Genomic DNA, 15263 nt, shown 5'->3' with positions numbered 1-15263 from the left:
ATTTTATAATAAATTATTTTAAATGAAAATTTAATTAAATTTTAAAAATCTGTTTTTTCAATTGGGAGAGAAATTCTGTTGTAATAGGAGAATAATTTTCGTTTTAATTAGATATGCTATATTTTCTCTTTTTAATAGGGAGAAATTTCTATTTTAATAGGAAAATTATTCCCGCTTTAATTAAAAGTGTTAGAATTTGATTTAATAGGAGAAGAATTTCCGTTATAAAAAAAAAATTATCGTTTTTCAAATAGAAAAAAAATTCCCATTTTAATAGAAAATAACGTGAAATTTTAATAGAACTCGAAAAATATTACTTGCGAAAACTTTAATATTAAGATATAGGTAGATATTTATTTATATATTTTGGCTTCCTCTTCTTCTCCTTGTACTTGGAAGAGACGTAAGAAGTACAAAAAGGAGGTATGAAAAGACCTCCGCATGAGAATATGTTTCAACATTTGAAAAAGGAACGTACTTTTGTTGTTTCCCCCCAATGCCTAACAAATATATATTAGGTGAACAACAACGCCTAAATTCTTCTTACATATAAATATAAATAATAATATATTACTTCAACAATCACCGTCCCAAAACTTTCTCTCTCTTGAAAAACAGAAAAAAACGTCTCCTCAAACCCTCATTTTTAAACATCGATTCCTTGTCTCATACTGCATTACATGATTCCACATTCTCAATTCAGATTCAAATTTATTTATTTTTAATTCTTTATGACGTCATCCATGTCGTCATCTAAAGATTCACCGAATCAATCCTCTTCTTCCAAATCTCAACAGGTATTCAAATTTTATTTATTTTAATAGTTGCAATGTAGTTCAAATTTGTTCTAAAAAGTGACGTCTTTATTTAATTGATGTGTTGGCAACAGATGATTGGAGAGAAGGAAACAGTGGTGGTAGACAAGAAGAAGATTCATTCGGTTATTGATTACCGGAAGAAGGAAATAGCTGCTGGTCGATATCATTTAATTAAGGTACATTTTATTTATTTATTTATTATTATTATTTATCTTAATTAAGATTCATTACTTATTTATTTATTTATTTTGCAGAATAAAATTGAAGAAAATAGGAAAAAGTTAGCTGGTATAACTAGTCATTTATCGGGTTTATCCGTATCAAGAGGAGATACGATACAATGTAGTGGAGATAAAAAAATAGATTGTTTGTCCAAGAGACAGCAAGATGCATTATGCATGTTTAATGGTACTGATGTGAACAATGGTGGGAAAGATAGCAATGGGTGTGAAGTAGATAGTTCGCCTTCGTCTGCAATACTACTAGGTGCTAGTTTTGGAGCTAAGAATGTTATTCCTCCTATTAGGCTTCCTGAAGTGAAGAAGTTACCACCGTATACTACGTGGATGTTTTTGGATAGGTATTGTTTTCTTTCATGTGCTCTACTAGTTTACTGTTCATTTGGTTATATATATATATATATATAGAAGTGTGTAACATTGACAAACCTAGGAAAGAAAGGTAGTAATAATAATCTGGAGATGCCTTTTATACATGTTGCGTGGACAACAAATGAAAGACATTGCCTTCATTTAGTAGTTCTATTCAATTTATATTAATTGCTCTTAAATTTTTTCTTAATGATGCACTTGACGAATGTGTTTTAATTTATATATAGTGGCATTTAGTACTCGTTTATAACCCTATTTTTTTAGGAGTTTATGTGAGTGTTCTGTTGTAAAAATATTTCCAGGAACCAAAGAATGACAGAAGATCAGTCCATAGTTGGCCGAAGGAGGATTTATTATGATCAAAATGGCGGAGAAGCTCTACTATGCAGCGATAGCGAGGAAGAGGTTGTGGAGGATGAAGAAGAAAAGAAAGAATTCACGTTTGCTGAAGACCACATTCTCCGGTTAGTAGTTAGTAGTACAAACAAGGAGACTTTAAGTTTGTGAAGCATGCAACTGCAATTGTCCTCTCTTCTTTATCACTTTTTACTCATGTGTGGCATTATATATCTAGGCATATTGCATGCAGTGCACAATATCATTGCATTATATGTGCTGGCAATATTTTCGGTTGCATGATTGTTTTGTGTCCCCTCCCCTTTTTTGGTAACTTTCCTTGTATACATGTGTTTGTATATGGCTGGAACCCACCGGTCACCTGTTGTAGAATGAAACCTGGTTCTGTTAAAAAGTCCATTCTTGGTGGTGGAACTCAGTACAGTCAAAAGCTGGCTAGAGGATTGACCATAAGAGTAGAGATTTTACCGATAGAGTCCCTTAAGAATTATTGTGTGGTGATTTAGGTGATTGTCTTGAGCATCGCTAGATAAATCCAAGATGATTGATCCTAGGAGACAACTGTTAGCATGGACCATACCTTTCTGGAAATGTCTAAGATATTGGATCCGACTGTCGGGGACATTGATTCTGGCTGACATTGCCCTTGTTTTTTCCTACCATCTTTAGTTTCTTATAATTTTTAGAAGCTGAAATATTTGTCATAAATTAGTCTTAATTAATGAAAACCGTATCTCCATAACACCATATTGGTTAGATCATCATCATTAATCTATCGTTGTTTAGTTGTATTTATTTTGAGCTAAATCTACGTCTTAGATGGACTGTCATTTTAGAAAATGTTCTTAATTGTTCAAAGTAACTTCTTCCAGATACTACATATCTACATGTGTGATTTGTTATGCATATTAATGTATTTAGGGCATGCTTCCCTTGCTCTATGCTTGAAAATTGAAATGGCTCAAAGCATAATGGTACCATGCTATATGCACAAGGAGTCAAGGACCTTGTTATAGACAATTATATCAACTCGTATGAGCATATTCGTTGGAGTGGCTACTTAACTATTTTCCCAATCCTGTACAGTTTAGATGTGACTGGACCTCAGCATGTATTTATAACCAAAGTTTAATGTGATTAAGAATGGTATGGTTTAACGCTCTCAAGGATGATGGTAAAGCCAGAGGTTCTTAGGTTAAAGTAGCAATATTAGATTTTACAACTGTTGCCTTCCTTATTTATTGTTTCTGGAAGGAACTGGAAATTGGAATGACATTTTGCCTCCAACTTTTCTAATTGATTGTTCTCTCTTAGCTTGTATGGTGAGACATTAATTTTTTATTTTACATCTCCAGATACTTACTAATATTTTCTCCCCTTTTACATGCCAGAACAACCATCGAAGAAATTGGTTTGTCTGATCCTGTGCTTGATTTACTAGCTCAGTGTCTATCCCGCAAACCATCTGATATCAAGGTATGCTTCTTATGGCAGGCTATGTTATTGTTTGGCAAAGTACTGTTTTATTCTTCCATTTATATGCTAAATAATGTCCTTAATCTTTTTCTATTCTAGTTTTTCTCGTAGTTGTTTGATAAGAGCTGGTCTACTTTGAGCTTTGGTCCATCTGTTTCCCATTTTTTTCTGCTGGCTTTACAGAGGTTTGAATCCACATCAAAATCTTATACAGGCAAGATACGAGACACTTGTTAAGCCACAGAATGTTACGGAATGCTTCAAGAAGGTAGATGTTGAAGATGATCCCAAATTGGGCGATGCATTTCTTAGTAAGGATCTGGAAGCAGCTCTTGATTCTTTCGACAATCTGTTCTGTCGAAGATGTTTGGTAGGGACCAATTAAAAAAGCTCCAATGTATTATATATATTTTAGCTCTGCTGTGCCATAACCAGAGATTAACTTTATGGTACAATCCAACTTATTGTTTCCAGGTGTTTGATTGTAGATTACATGGATGCTCCCAGGATCTTGTTTTTCCAGTAAGTTAGCTTGATTTATTATTAACTTTTCCCCTCTCCCCCTATCAAGATAAATTACTGATATAAAATGAAAAATCAGGTTGAGAAACAACCTCCACGGAGCCCCCCAGATGAGGATAATGCACCATGTAGCAGTCAGTGCTATCGGCTGGTATATCTTAATTTGTTGAGTGTAGTGTTGAGTGGGTTTTTATTAATGTTGTCTTGCTCCCTGACTTTATTTCGAATCTGTGCATCTTAACTCTTAATCCTAATTACTTAAGTTTCTCATATAGCATCAAATTGTCATGCATCAGGCTCTCAATTCAGAAAGCACTGCGACGGTGAGTTCTTCGATGCCTGATGGTTCCAAAGAAAGACTAGTTCCATCATCTGATAATGTTGGGGGCGAGGTAACATCTAAAAAGAAATCTGTTGGTTCATCTGTGAAAAAGAAGCCCAAGTCTATCCAGTGTGAAAGCTCTTCTTCTAATGCAAGAAATGTATCAGAAAGCAGTGAGTCAGAGATAAGACCTCAGCAGGACAGCATTTCCATTGAACGCTCTTCATCATTACCCCTTAAGAGCAAGCTTGTTGGTAAGTGTGGGATACAAAAGAGAAATAGCAAACGAGTGGCAGATCGAGTTCTTCTTTGCATGCGCAAGAAACAAAAGAAAATGTCGGCTTCTGAATCTGATTCAGTTGCCAGTGGTTGTCTTCGCGCAAGAGATATAAAGCTTAGGTCTGATTCACGGAAGAGTGAAGATAATAGTTCCTCTTCACAACATAAAGTGACATCCTCCGTTTCCGGAAAGCCCAGGAAGGAGTTATCTGTTGACACTAACAAGATGCATTTGCTCGAAGCTAATGACAAACAGTCTGATGAGGCAACGAAGGACTTACTTGTGATTGGTAGTGATGAAACCTCAAAGAAGGAGGAGTTTGTTGATGATAACGTCTATAAACATGTAGGTGATAAATCTTGGAAAGTTATTGAGAAAAGTCTTTTCACCAAAGGCTTAGAGATCTTTGGAAGAAATAGGTGAGTTATATCTCTACATGTCCAAACAATTTAGGTTATCTATTAGTCTTAGCTTAGCTTTAATCCTCTTACATCAGAGATAATTCTGTCAAACATGCCGTTATTTTCAAAAAATATTTGGTAATTTCCTCATATTGAACCTTAATATGGAAAGTTGGAACTTGAAACACAAAATTTGACAAAAAAAAGTTAAAATAAACAAAAGTTTATAATAATAATAATAATAATATTGTGTTTGTGTTTGTGTTTTGATATTTTTTCTCCCCTAAGCAGCTGTCTGATCTCGAGGAACCTTCTGAGTGGTTTGAAGACATGCATGGAGGTTTACCAATATATGAATTTCAATGAAAATCAGCTACTCTGTGGAGCAGGTGATGGAGCAAATTCTCTTGCTGAAGGGCATCCTAAGGTGGGTTACAAGACTACAGCAAGTGTGATTGGTTTGACATAAATTTCCATATGGTCATTATTTCCATGATGCCAATGTATTGTTTCACGGACGTATTACAGGGTAGTGAAATGCGGACAAAATCAAGGTTCATGCGCAGAAAGGGCAAGGTTCGTCGCCTGAAGTATTCTTGGAAGTCAGCTAATTATCTTTCAATCAGGAAGCGAATTACGGAGAAGAAGGATCAGCCATGCCGTCAATATAACCCCTGTGGCTGCCAATCTGCTTGTGGAAAGCAGTGTGCTTGTCTTTTAAATGGGACCTGCTGTGAAAAGTACTGCGGGTACCGTTCTTTCTATACCAATCTTTATTGGATCCCAAAAAATAATTGAAATAAATGAATTATCTATCCCTATTGATTCCCACCTTTGCCATCAAAAAACATATAAATATATATATAAACACATATATCCCAAGTAGTTCTTGTATAAATTCAAGACATACCTCCAGGTGTTTCACTTTTTGGATTTCCAAACTCGTGGTTTACGGTGTTGTTTCAGTGAATTTATTTTGAAGTGGTAGTTCCTCATTGTTTCTCTTTCTATGGTGAAAATTTCCAAATAAACAAAGCTCTTTTCTTATGCAATTTGTGTTTGGTATTTTTACGAGTAGTGTGGTATATTGACGTAGAAACTCTTGTGTGAAGATTCTTACAGGGATATTTTTTACACTGTTTACGAATTTTCATTGCTTATGGATAAATGCTTAGTTCCTTCACTACATATTCATTCAGTAATTTCGAATTAGAATGGCTATATTTTGCGGACGTGTTTGCTTTTCAATGAGCTAACTTAATATTAAAAACGTACTCATTATTTTGTTTACTGTTGTAGGTGTCCTAAGAATTGCAAGTTTCGATTTAGAGGTTGTCATTGCGCTAAAAGTCAATGTCGGAGTCGTCAGTGTCCCTGCTTTGCTGCAAATAGAGAATGTGATCCTGATGTTTGTAGAAACTGCTGGGTGAGGTAGGTTTCTTGTTTTAAATTCCAGGTATTGCTAATCTCAAACTTTCTTTCGAACCTGGTTTTGCTGATTTCACTGGAATCTTACTGACATTTGAGAATAGATTTCACAAATTCAATTATCTAGAAGTGCAGGCCTGAATCTCTTTAGTATATATTTTTATCTAATTCAGGCATGCTTGCATTTGCATCTCTTTTTGATGGCCGAAGTTTATATGTGTTTTGTGTAAGAGAAGTATTAGTAAGCTAGCAGCCATAGAACATGTGATTTTCCACAAAATATTGCAGTGGGTAATGTTAAGGAGTTAGCCTCTCAGAGAGAAACATAGAGCTACCTGACTAAAAAAGTGAAAAGACAACGTCTTTTGTCATGGAAGTTAGAAATCAGAACATCTGAAATTTGTTTTGTCTTGGGAGTACGATTAATCTTGTCTTTTAGATGGATAACGTAGTATTTCTCGTCAAATGTATAGCTCCTTAGGCGTTCCTCTCCCAACTGTGAATATATAAAAGTTCCCAGTTATGTCAATTGTAACCCTGCTTCTTCATATGATATCTTGAGTTTTCCCTACAGTTGTGGTGATGCTATTCTTGGAGGGCCCTCCCAAGGAGGTGATAATTATGAATGTAGGAATATGAAGCTTCTTCTCAAACAGCAGCAAAGGGTAATTCTACTTCACCAGTTTGTTTAAATGATCATTGCTGCTCATCAGATCATGTGTCTACATATTTGATAGCCATCATGAGTTTGTGTTTGCTCATGCTTTTGAACATTTGAATTTGTATGTGTATATCGTGTTACTATGATACCATTTATGACTTGCTTCAGACCACCCATCTGTTAATGTGTTGAGGCCAATTTTTTTCTGATGATGACCGCACCGCACTACTGTGGAGATTATCCCCCTAAACAGAAAGAACCAAATCATTTTGTGCATCTCTACTCTTATCTATTTTCAGTTTGTTTGTACCTTAGATGATGAATCTGGTCTGCCATATCATAATGTTCACCGGCAACATTTTACACCATAATGATTTAATGAACTGAGTTCCTTTTCCCTTTCTTCATTCTTGGGTAGTAACTTATTATTTGGCTATGTTACATGGACAAATTATATCTCAAAAATAATCCGTGTCGGATATGTCATACTTATCCATGAGTCCGTGTCGGACACACAGACACATATTGTATGTGATATACCTCAGTTTTTTATATTTTGGCGTGTCAGACACTTTGTATCCATGTCGGATACGGACACACACATCCATGTCAATGTACTGATATAATCAGCTTCTACCTTCATGTGGAACCAATGGCTAGGCACCAAATCAACTTTCCTCTGTCTGATGGAACAAGATATGCAAATTGTCACTGTTTTGGAACAAGAGGTATCAAATTAATGAGCCATGCCATGAAGTGTAGCAGTGACTCAGTGAGTCAACAGTGATTGAACTTTTGTCTGGTTTACGCATGGCTCAACTTATTGCATTATGCTTGATGTTGGTCCACTTGCAAGCTTTGATGCATGTTAATGTTGGATAGATATACAGTTGGTTTGTTAAGATGAGAGTTGTACGTTGTACCTATCATTACTTCTGACTGGAAGCTACATAAGTACTCAAGGTTGATATGTTTGTTGACAGGTCTTACTTGGAAGGTCTGATGTGTCTGGTTGGGGAGCATTCCTGAAGGTATCTTATTTTCTTCACATCTTACCCACCCACCTTTTCATCCATGTAATCAATCACCACCACTTCTTCAGAATAATGTTGGCAAACATGAGTACCTGGGAGAGTATACTGGAGAACTGATATCACACCGGGAGGCTGACAAACGTGGGAAGATCTACGATCGTGAAAATCAATCCTTTCTGTTTAACTTAAATGATCAGGCATGTTAGACGATGCAATCTGGAGTTCTGGACTAGTGCAGTTTTTCCTAATTTTTTAGTCGTATTAATTTTGTGAGAATTGTCAATTTTGTTTTTTTCTTTGTTGTTAATTTTATTTTTTCCCTTGTAATATTTGTAATGCAGTTTGTTCTTGATGCCTTCCGGAAGGGCGACAAATTGAAGTTTGCGAACCATTCACCTGATCCGAATTGCTATGCCAAGGTATTTTTTCTAGAATAAAACTATGGGTTAACTAGTATTAGCCCCCCACTAGATGAGCCAATTAGGATTTCCCCCTTACTAGATGGGGAAATTAGGGTCTCCCCCCTAAGTACACACAAAAAAAACACAGTCATCTAATCACTATCTGTATGATTGTGTTTTTTTTGTGTGTATTTGGGGGGGGGGGGAGACCCTAATTTCCCATCTAGGGGGGGCTAATTGGCTCATCTAGTGGGGGGTAATATTCGTTAACCCTAAAACTATTGACCATTATCTTGATAGAAACATAGGCATCTAATCACTGTCTGTATGACACATGGTACATTCTAAAGACAAAGACCAGTCTTAGCGACTTGACTAAGCTTTTCAAATCCTCCCATCACAGCTGAATTTTGTAACCAATTGTATTGGCAGGTCCTCATGGTGGCGGGTGACCACAGAGTGGGGATATTTGCCAAGGAACGTATATATGCAGGGGAAGAGCTTTTCTATGATTATCGTTATGAACCTGATCATGCTCCTCCTTGGGCAAGAAAGCTTGAAACCTTGGGAGTAAGAAAGGATGAAGTGGGTTCTTCAAGTGGCCGTGCGAAGAAGCTTGCCTAAATCAGACCTGCCATAGGAGGCCCAAAGATCCAGTGTAAAGAAGATGTTGTTCGTCTTCATTCAGTAAAGAGGATTAAACCTGGCAAAACTTTTCCTCCTAACATGCGTATCCATTTTTGTCATTTTTTAACATTGACGAAGCTTTTGTCCTGACGCTTGGAGCTACATGCTTGTTTGATCACATGCAGTCGTCGTGGATATATTCATTTCCATAAAATATTCCTTGAACATGCACCCCTTCAACATCAGGGTTTACAGGTAACATCGTTTGCCAAGCTATATATGTTGTATCATCATAGCCCTTGTAAGTGAAAACCAGCGCATTGCCCTAAACCTTTCTGCGGGTGGTTTTCAAGATTTTGGACTAATAGCTTAATTTAATGATTTAAAGTGATTTAGTTTTTCAACTGATTGTCGAGTAGATTATTGGACTCAAATACCAATAGTGCCTCATCGAAAGATATTAATTAGTTTCTTATCATGCTTGCCAATGTTCTGCTGGTGTTTTGACTGCCCATGTTGTATTGACTCTTTCAAGTGAGTATAACTCCAAATTGGTTTCAACTTTGCAGAAGGCTCCACTGAGGTTAGAGACTGATTGGAAGCATTCAAAAAGATAATTGTGCTTATAACTACAATCGAAAAGATTTAACCAAATGTTTTTAACTAGTTTGATTCACTCTTTGCCAAGTACTTTGAAATTTATATAGAATTTATTGTAGCGTACACTGATCACTTGTACCAGAAAACGACATGGACTTGAGTCGTGATCATTGGAAGGATGAGCTTGACATCATGGAGATCATCAGCTTACAAACAATGGAGATCATCATTCAAAAAGAAACTAACTTATTCTATAATTTCTTACTTTGCTAACTCTATCGCGATCATCAAGATTTGCCTGCTTGACTTTGATAAAACTAAATCAGTTGAGTTTGAATATTGAATATTGAATTCTGGGTACAAACTGAGCCCCTTAGAGGCTTTAAAGATAGAGATAGAAATTTATCATCTGCACATGAAAAATTTGAGCGTAAAAGATTCAATTAAGGTGATAATTCTTGTGTATATCTTACAAAAAATTGAAGCATGTAATTTTAATTCCTACATCTACATGAATGTTATAAGCTGCCCCTCAAATAGTTCTCTACTGGATCTTAGCACCCATAGCAGCATCCTTCATTTCGAGCAGCGCATCTTGGAAACACTTGGCTAATACTTGAGGGTCAGGAATGATTTCTTTAGCAACGAGGATCTGCATGTCAGCGTTACCAGCGTAGCTCACCATGTGCATTGTGATTGCCTAGAAATGTCAATAGCAACCGACAGGCTTCAGAATGAAAAAAATAAAAAATAAAAAACAGAGCTTCAGAAGGAACAATGAACAAAAGTTTAGTGTTAGAAACTTACATGGGACAAGCTAGTCGAGTTCACTCGAAGATAAGTTATAGGGTTTTCTGCAAACATCAATTCCTCCTGTGGACCAACCACATTCGATATCGTGAAGCTTGTGTTGCAAATAACCCGATAATTAAGTAATGCTGCGACCTACAACACAAAAACATATTTTCACCATAAAACTAACATTTCTCTTTGGACACATACATTATTAACTAAAAGATTTTACTTGCAGCAGGTTATTGACACTATAGACTTATAGATTATAGAAAGATCCCTAGAAAGATATCCACTACAAATCGTCCAGAATAATGGTGTGTTGAGTACTTAAGTATGATTGGTCATTACCTTTGGACCCAAGAGTGACATTACTAGCTTCCCAATCCTGTAAGAGAAGTGGGCCTCTAAAGAAAGCTTCTTCCTGTCAAGCATGGCCTTAGCTCTTCTCATATACTGAAGAGGATCGTCTATATCTTTATGGTGATAAAGAGGGAGTAGAATGAATCCGAACTGATTGCCCCATCTTGACAATGACTCATTTTTCATCAAATCTGACAGATCCTTTAAACAAATCAAATGTTTCAATGTTAGAAAACAATGCTGGCAATTCGTCTAGGCAAAGGATAACCAAGTATCCAATTTTAGTGGAGGCCGGCCTCCACTCCTACATAAAGAGTTGGAGGAACCCCATAAGTGAGATTTGTTGCACTATGGAGTACGGAGCCTACCGTAGTGCCACATAGACTGCCTATTCTTTCTTTTCTTTTTTCCATGCTTGTTGAAGCCGAAAGATTATATATAGCCAACTTCCATATGCAACACTTAAGCAATGACAATGACAAACTAATGAACTATACATAACCTTCAACCATAAGGACATATAAATCTAAAAGCATTCAGTTGTGAAGATCAGTAAGAACCTGCAATCCTGGCTGTTGTCTTATGTTAACCATTGCTAATCCTGTGAATTGATGACCCTCTTTTATTTCTGCAAAAGACATACAATTAAAACATATTAATATGGTAGAACCGTAGAACTATTAGCCTGAATGAATCTTAATGAGCTTCCCTATCTATTTAGCGAAGATAAAGTAGAAGGACAAAGAAGAACTAACAGTAGGTTTATAAGTGAGTTTTACCCTTAGATGACCGCATATCCAGGTACCTTGTTAATCCAGATGATATCACCCCAAAAAGAACATCATTGATGGTCTGCCAATTAACACATTTATGTATCATTCATATATCACAGATCATTGTAAGCAATAAAGTGGTGATATCATTCAAACTGGAGCTCCTGCTCACGCAAAAAAATGTCCACATTTCTGTACTGCGATATTAGTCGATGCAATCACTCTTACAGAATTGTTTCACTTGGCATTTTACATGGAACAAGTGATCCGAGTTTTAAAAGGTTGCTTTTCCTCCAAATTTTCTAATGTCGGGACGACTAATTTATTTAGTGGTCCAATTAATTAATCAAGTTTGTGAATTATTTAAATAGAGAAAGAAAAGCTTACTTCAAGTTGTCCTTGTTTAAGACCAAGCAATTAGATGAAATTATTGTGGGAAGCAAGACTAAGAAATACTGCCAAAAAATAAAACTAACCATGTAACACGTTTATGTATGCGGTTAAGATGAGCGTGGATGTTCTTTTCAACGACGTGTGCCGTGAACCAACTAATTAAAGATTTTAGTTGTGGACTTGTGGCCGCTATGGCCGCTCTATCTCACCACTTTGGTCCCTTTACTGTGTCATAATGCCATATATATTCTAGTTCGACTATGCAACCACCCAAACTAGTGAAACTACATCATAAAGTGATTCGTTTCTATGGCGAAGGTACTCTATAAATATAGAGAACTAATGATAATGAAGACAACTTGCACCAACTTCAATTGTATACGCTATATGTTGTTGCATAACGTTCAATTTTGAAGGTGATGTTTGCCATGTAGCGAATTTGGCATTATCCACTTGGGCCTTGTGGTCCGAAATGCTCGTGCAGCGAGTTGGGTAAGGTGCCTTCCCAACTAGAGAACTAACCATGTGGTTCAGTTAAAATAAATATATTCTCAGGGGGTTGGGAGTCGCTGCGTCAACTACTATTGCTCATCAAGTGTTAAAGAAAAAGTTGTCAGGGCAATTTCATGGACATCTTTATATGACAGACAATTTTAAGGTACCAGGAACATAAACAGTTAAAAGACCAGTTGTTGAGCCAAGCATAGAATTTGGTCGCAACAATAAATATTGAAATAAGAAAACTTACTCCGTTATTTACAGCTTTCTTTACCAATTTCATGTCCTCCAACTTGAATTTAGCAGTAGCAAGTTTTCTAGGCCACAACTCAACTTCATATCCACCGCTTATCACCGTCTTCTCATCTTTCACCCACAAACTTCTAAGTATAAACTTCAACACAAAAACCAAAGTCAATAAACTCACCAAAACCAATCTCCAAACCTTGGCAAAAATACTAGTTGTATCCTTAATACCACCAGTCAGTGCAGGACCTATGTTGGGTAATTCATCAGGATGACCAACTCTTCTACAACAAGTAAGAAACAGAGACATCAAAGAAACCCCATCGCCTAATGAATGATGAATTCTCAATATAAGACACTTTTGGTCTCGTAACACATGGATTTCCCATAGTGGTTTATCTGTTTTTAGTGGTGATGAAACTGCTAAATCTGCTAAATATTCATTAACAACCTCTTCATCATCATCAGCAACTTTACAAACATCATCTTTTGTGATGCTTTGTTCAAACACATGTTTGTCTATGTCAACTTCTTTGACTTTTCTCCAGTGTTCTCTACCATGTTTGTCTTTCACATACAAGCTGCGAAATCTTGGGTGTTGAACCATCATAGACTTCTTGATTGCTTCTTTGAAGGCTTGTAAATCAATAGGGTGTTGAAGACCAATAGCACAGTTTATCACCTGATCCATTTCTGGTTGAAGGAACATTCTTCCAGCTGGTGTCACTGGCTCATCTTCTTCTACTTCTTTCTTTGGGGAACTCATGGCAGAGAAATGGTCGAGAGAGGGAGAGAATCACTTCGTTACTTTGTACAGAAACAACTTAAGCAAGCGAAAGGTGATCGAGAGCTTTTAAATAAGGGTGCTAATATTCTCACCCCTTTACCACTTTTAAACACCCCACCAACAATTTTTTGACATACCACCCCACTTCTTAAATCATGCAAGAGACCCCCCTGTTCTCTCATCCCGTCAGTTAACAGTTACTCGTTTTTTCCCAACAGATGAAAATACCCTTATGTGGTCCATCTCATTGAAACCTGAACACCTCTCATAATATTGACCTTCCAAATCAAAACGATCGACGGTCCCAGTTGATCTTCTTCCTTCATTCAACAATCAATTAACACCACTACTCCCTAACAATCTCAATCACCACCACCAATACAATAGATTCTAAATAAATTCTCTAAAAATAGCTAACACACTAAAACAAAATTATGTACCCCATTTTTACAAAATATAATTAATGGAAATTGGAGGTTTAAAGGAAAGAGATTAGTGTGACCCTAAAAAGTTTGTTCTTGCATACCCAGAATGCGTTCATACCAAATTAACCCAATTGAATGCACCCACTAATAATCAATTCTTTTTTTTCTTTGTTAATGGGCACCAAAATTTTGAGTTCTTTGTGTTGAATTTGTGATCTTTGTAAAATCTTATGGAAACTTGAACTATGAATCAATCTTTGAATTTGTGTGTGGCCGTTCTCAAAATCTGATTGTATTCAATTTGAGATTTTTCCCACAAATAACCAAGCCTTAGTTTTATTTTTGAACGGAGGAGACGGTCCGATCGACTCTATTTGGACTACCTGTGTCCACTAGATTCAATGAGTTGGACCACAATTTAGAAAGGGGAGGGGGGTATATCAAAATTTGATTTCAATCTGGGGGTATCTCAAATTATCCAAAATATTTTTAATACCAATTATACAACTATGTTCTTTATTTCTACACCACCACCTTCTTAAATGACAAACTAATAAACACCCAATCTCTTTCGACTAAGCACTCTTTTTTATTCTACTTGAAGATATCAATTGCATCAGTAGCAAGTAGCAGCAGTAGTTTGTTTTTTTTTTTTTTTTTTTCATTGGCATAGTTTTGGTAATTAGTATTCATTGTATAAAATTAAATTTGTTGTTTGATCAATAGTATTAACTTAGTTCAATCAAAAGAAATAATCCTAATAGCAAATTAACAAAGACAGATTTTCAAAAGCATATTTGTTTCGTTGAGAATAGCTTGTGTGTAATACATGAATATTGGTTTCAGAAAATCTCCACGGTGAGGTTATAATTCAAACACCATTCTCTTCTGAGTCACCCAAGCGCGTATATTCGACCTATTCAAGACGTAATCAGTAACTTTCGGAAGATGAGAGGGTATAATAGGTAATCAAAACGGTTAGGGCCTTAGGGGTGAGCTTATAGAGATAATGCGGTGAGAATATTAACATCTAGATAATGGTACGTGTCAAAGTCAAACTAACTAAAAGAAAACTTAGAAAGAGTACTCACTTATGTGAAACAACATACTCCGAGAGTCCGAGCCACATGGTACTGAATTCAGCTCCATGATTTATGGGAACCATATAAAAGATAATAACCTCTGGCGTTTTACACTTAGAAAGGAAAAACTGAATAATTAATGCAAAAAAAAAGGCAGAAAGTGATTGGAGTTTAGGAAATTAATTATATATATATATATATATATATATATAAGGATAATAAACTTTTGATTGACTTGAACTTCCTTTTTTTCGATATTTGACTTGAGCTTCTCTCACATGAATTGATCTCTGGGCTACAACCGCCATATCCGCCCATATCCCATATGAATGGAAAAAGTCCTCTAAGAGGAAAAGTCATTTGGGC

At 36.1% G+C, this 15263-nt stretch overlaps 2 protein-coding genes across 5 annotated transcripts; one reads left to right on the top strand and one right to left on the bottom strand.

Moving 5' to 3' along the window:
* Window positions 1–390: 390 nt before the first annotated feature.
* On the top strand, window positions 391–10068 carry CLF (SET domain-containing protein). 3 transcript variants are annotated; one of them, XR_015212306.1, is made up of 18 exons: window positions 550–797; window positions 890–994; window positions 1073–1398; window positions 1732–1893; window positions 3178–3262; window positions 3477–3632; window positions 3737–3784; window positions 3864–3935; window positions 4081–4805; window positions 5079–5214; window positions 5316–5536; window positions 6087–6218; window positions 6790–6880; window positions 7860–7907; window positions 7979–8107; window positions 8252–8329; window positions 8744–9193; window positions 9681–10068. XR_015212306.1 is itself a non-coding variant. In XM_086591208.1 (17 exons), exons 1-17 carry the CDS (start codon window positions 732–734, stop codon window positions 8933–8935), a joined length of 2772 nt encoding a protein of 923 aa, XP_086447334.1. In that variant the 5' UTR covers window positions 391–731; the 3' UTR covers window positions 8936–9342. The 3 variants fall into 3 exon arrangements, 2 of the variants coding, with proteins under 2 accessions (XP_086447334.1, XP_086447335.1); XM_086591208.1 differs by lacking the exon at window positions 9681–10068 and having other exon boundaries at window positions 391–797; window positions 8744–9342; XM_086591209.1 differs by lacking the exons at window positions 7979–8107; window positions 9681–10068 and having other exon boundaries at window positions 597–797; window positions 8744–9342.
* LOC147519643 (wax ester synthase/diacylglycerol acyltransferase 5-like) lies at window positions 9962–13570 on the bottom strand. Of its 2 annotated transcripts, none has more exons than XM_086591210.1 (6): window positions 12608–13570; window positions 11473–11545; window positions 11254–11321; window positions 10682–10894; window positions 10346–10483; window positions 9962–10238 (listed from the first exon to the last, which is right to left on the bottom strand). In XM_086591210.1, exons 1-6 carry the CDS (start codon window positions 13367–13369, stop codon window positions 10083–10085), a joined length of 1410 nt encoding a protein of 469 aa, XP_086447336.1. In that variant the 5' UTR covers window positions 13370–13570; the 3' UTR covers window positions 9962–10082. The 2 variants fall into 2 exon arrangements, with proteins under 2 accessions (XP_086447336.1, XP_086447337.1); XM_086591211.1 differs by having other exon boundaries at window positions 9962–10265; window positions 12608–13482.
* Window positions 13571–15263: the final 1693 nt, after the last annotated feature.

This window comes from Coptis chinensis, chromosome 2 (assembly GCF_015680905.1).
Source record: "Coptis chinensis isolate HL-2020 chromosome 2, ASM1568090v1, whole genome shotgun sequence".
Taxonomy (NCBI): domain Eukaryota; kingdom Viridiplantae; phylum Streptophyta; class Magnoliopsida; order Ranunculales; family Ranunculaceae; genus Coptis; species Coptis chinensis.
The sequence above is the reverse complement of the archived record's forward strand: the minus strand, read 5'-3'. Positions and strand labels throughout refer to the sequence as shown.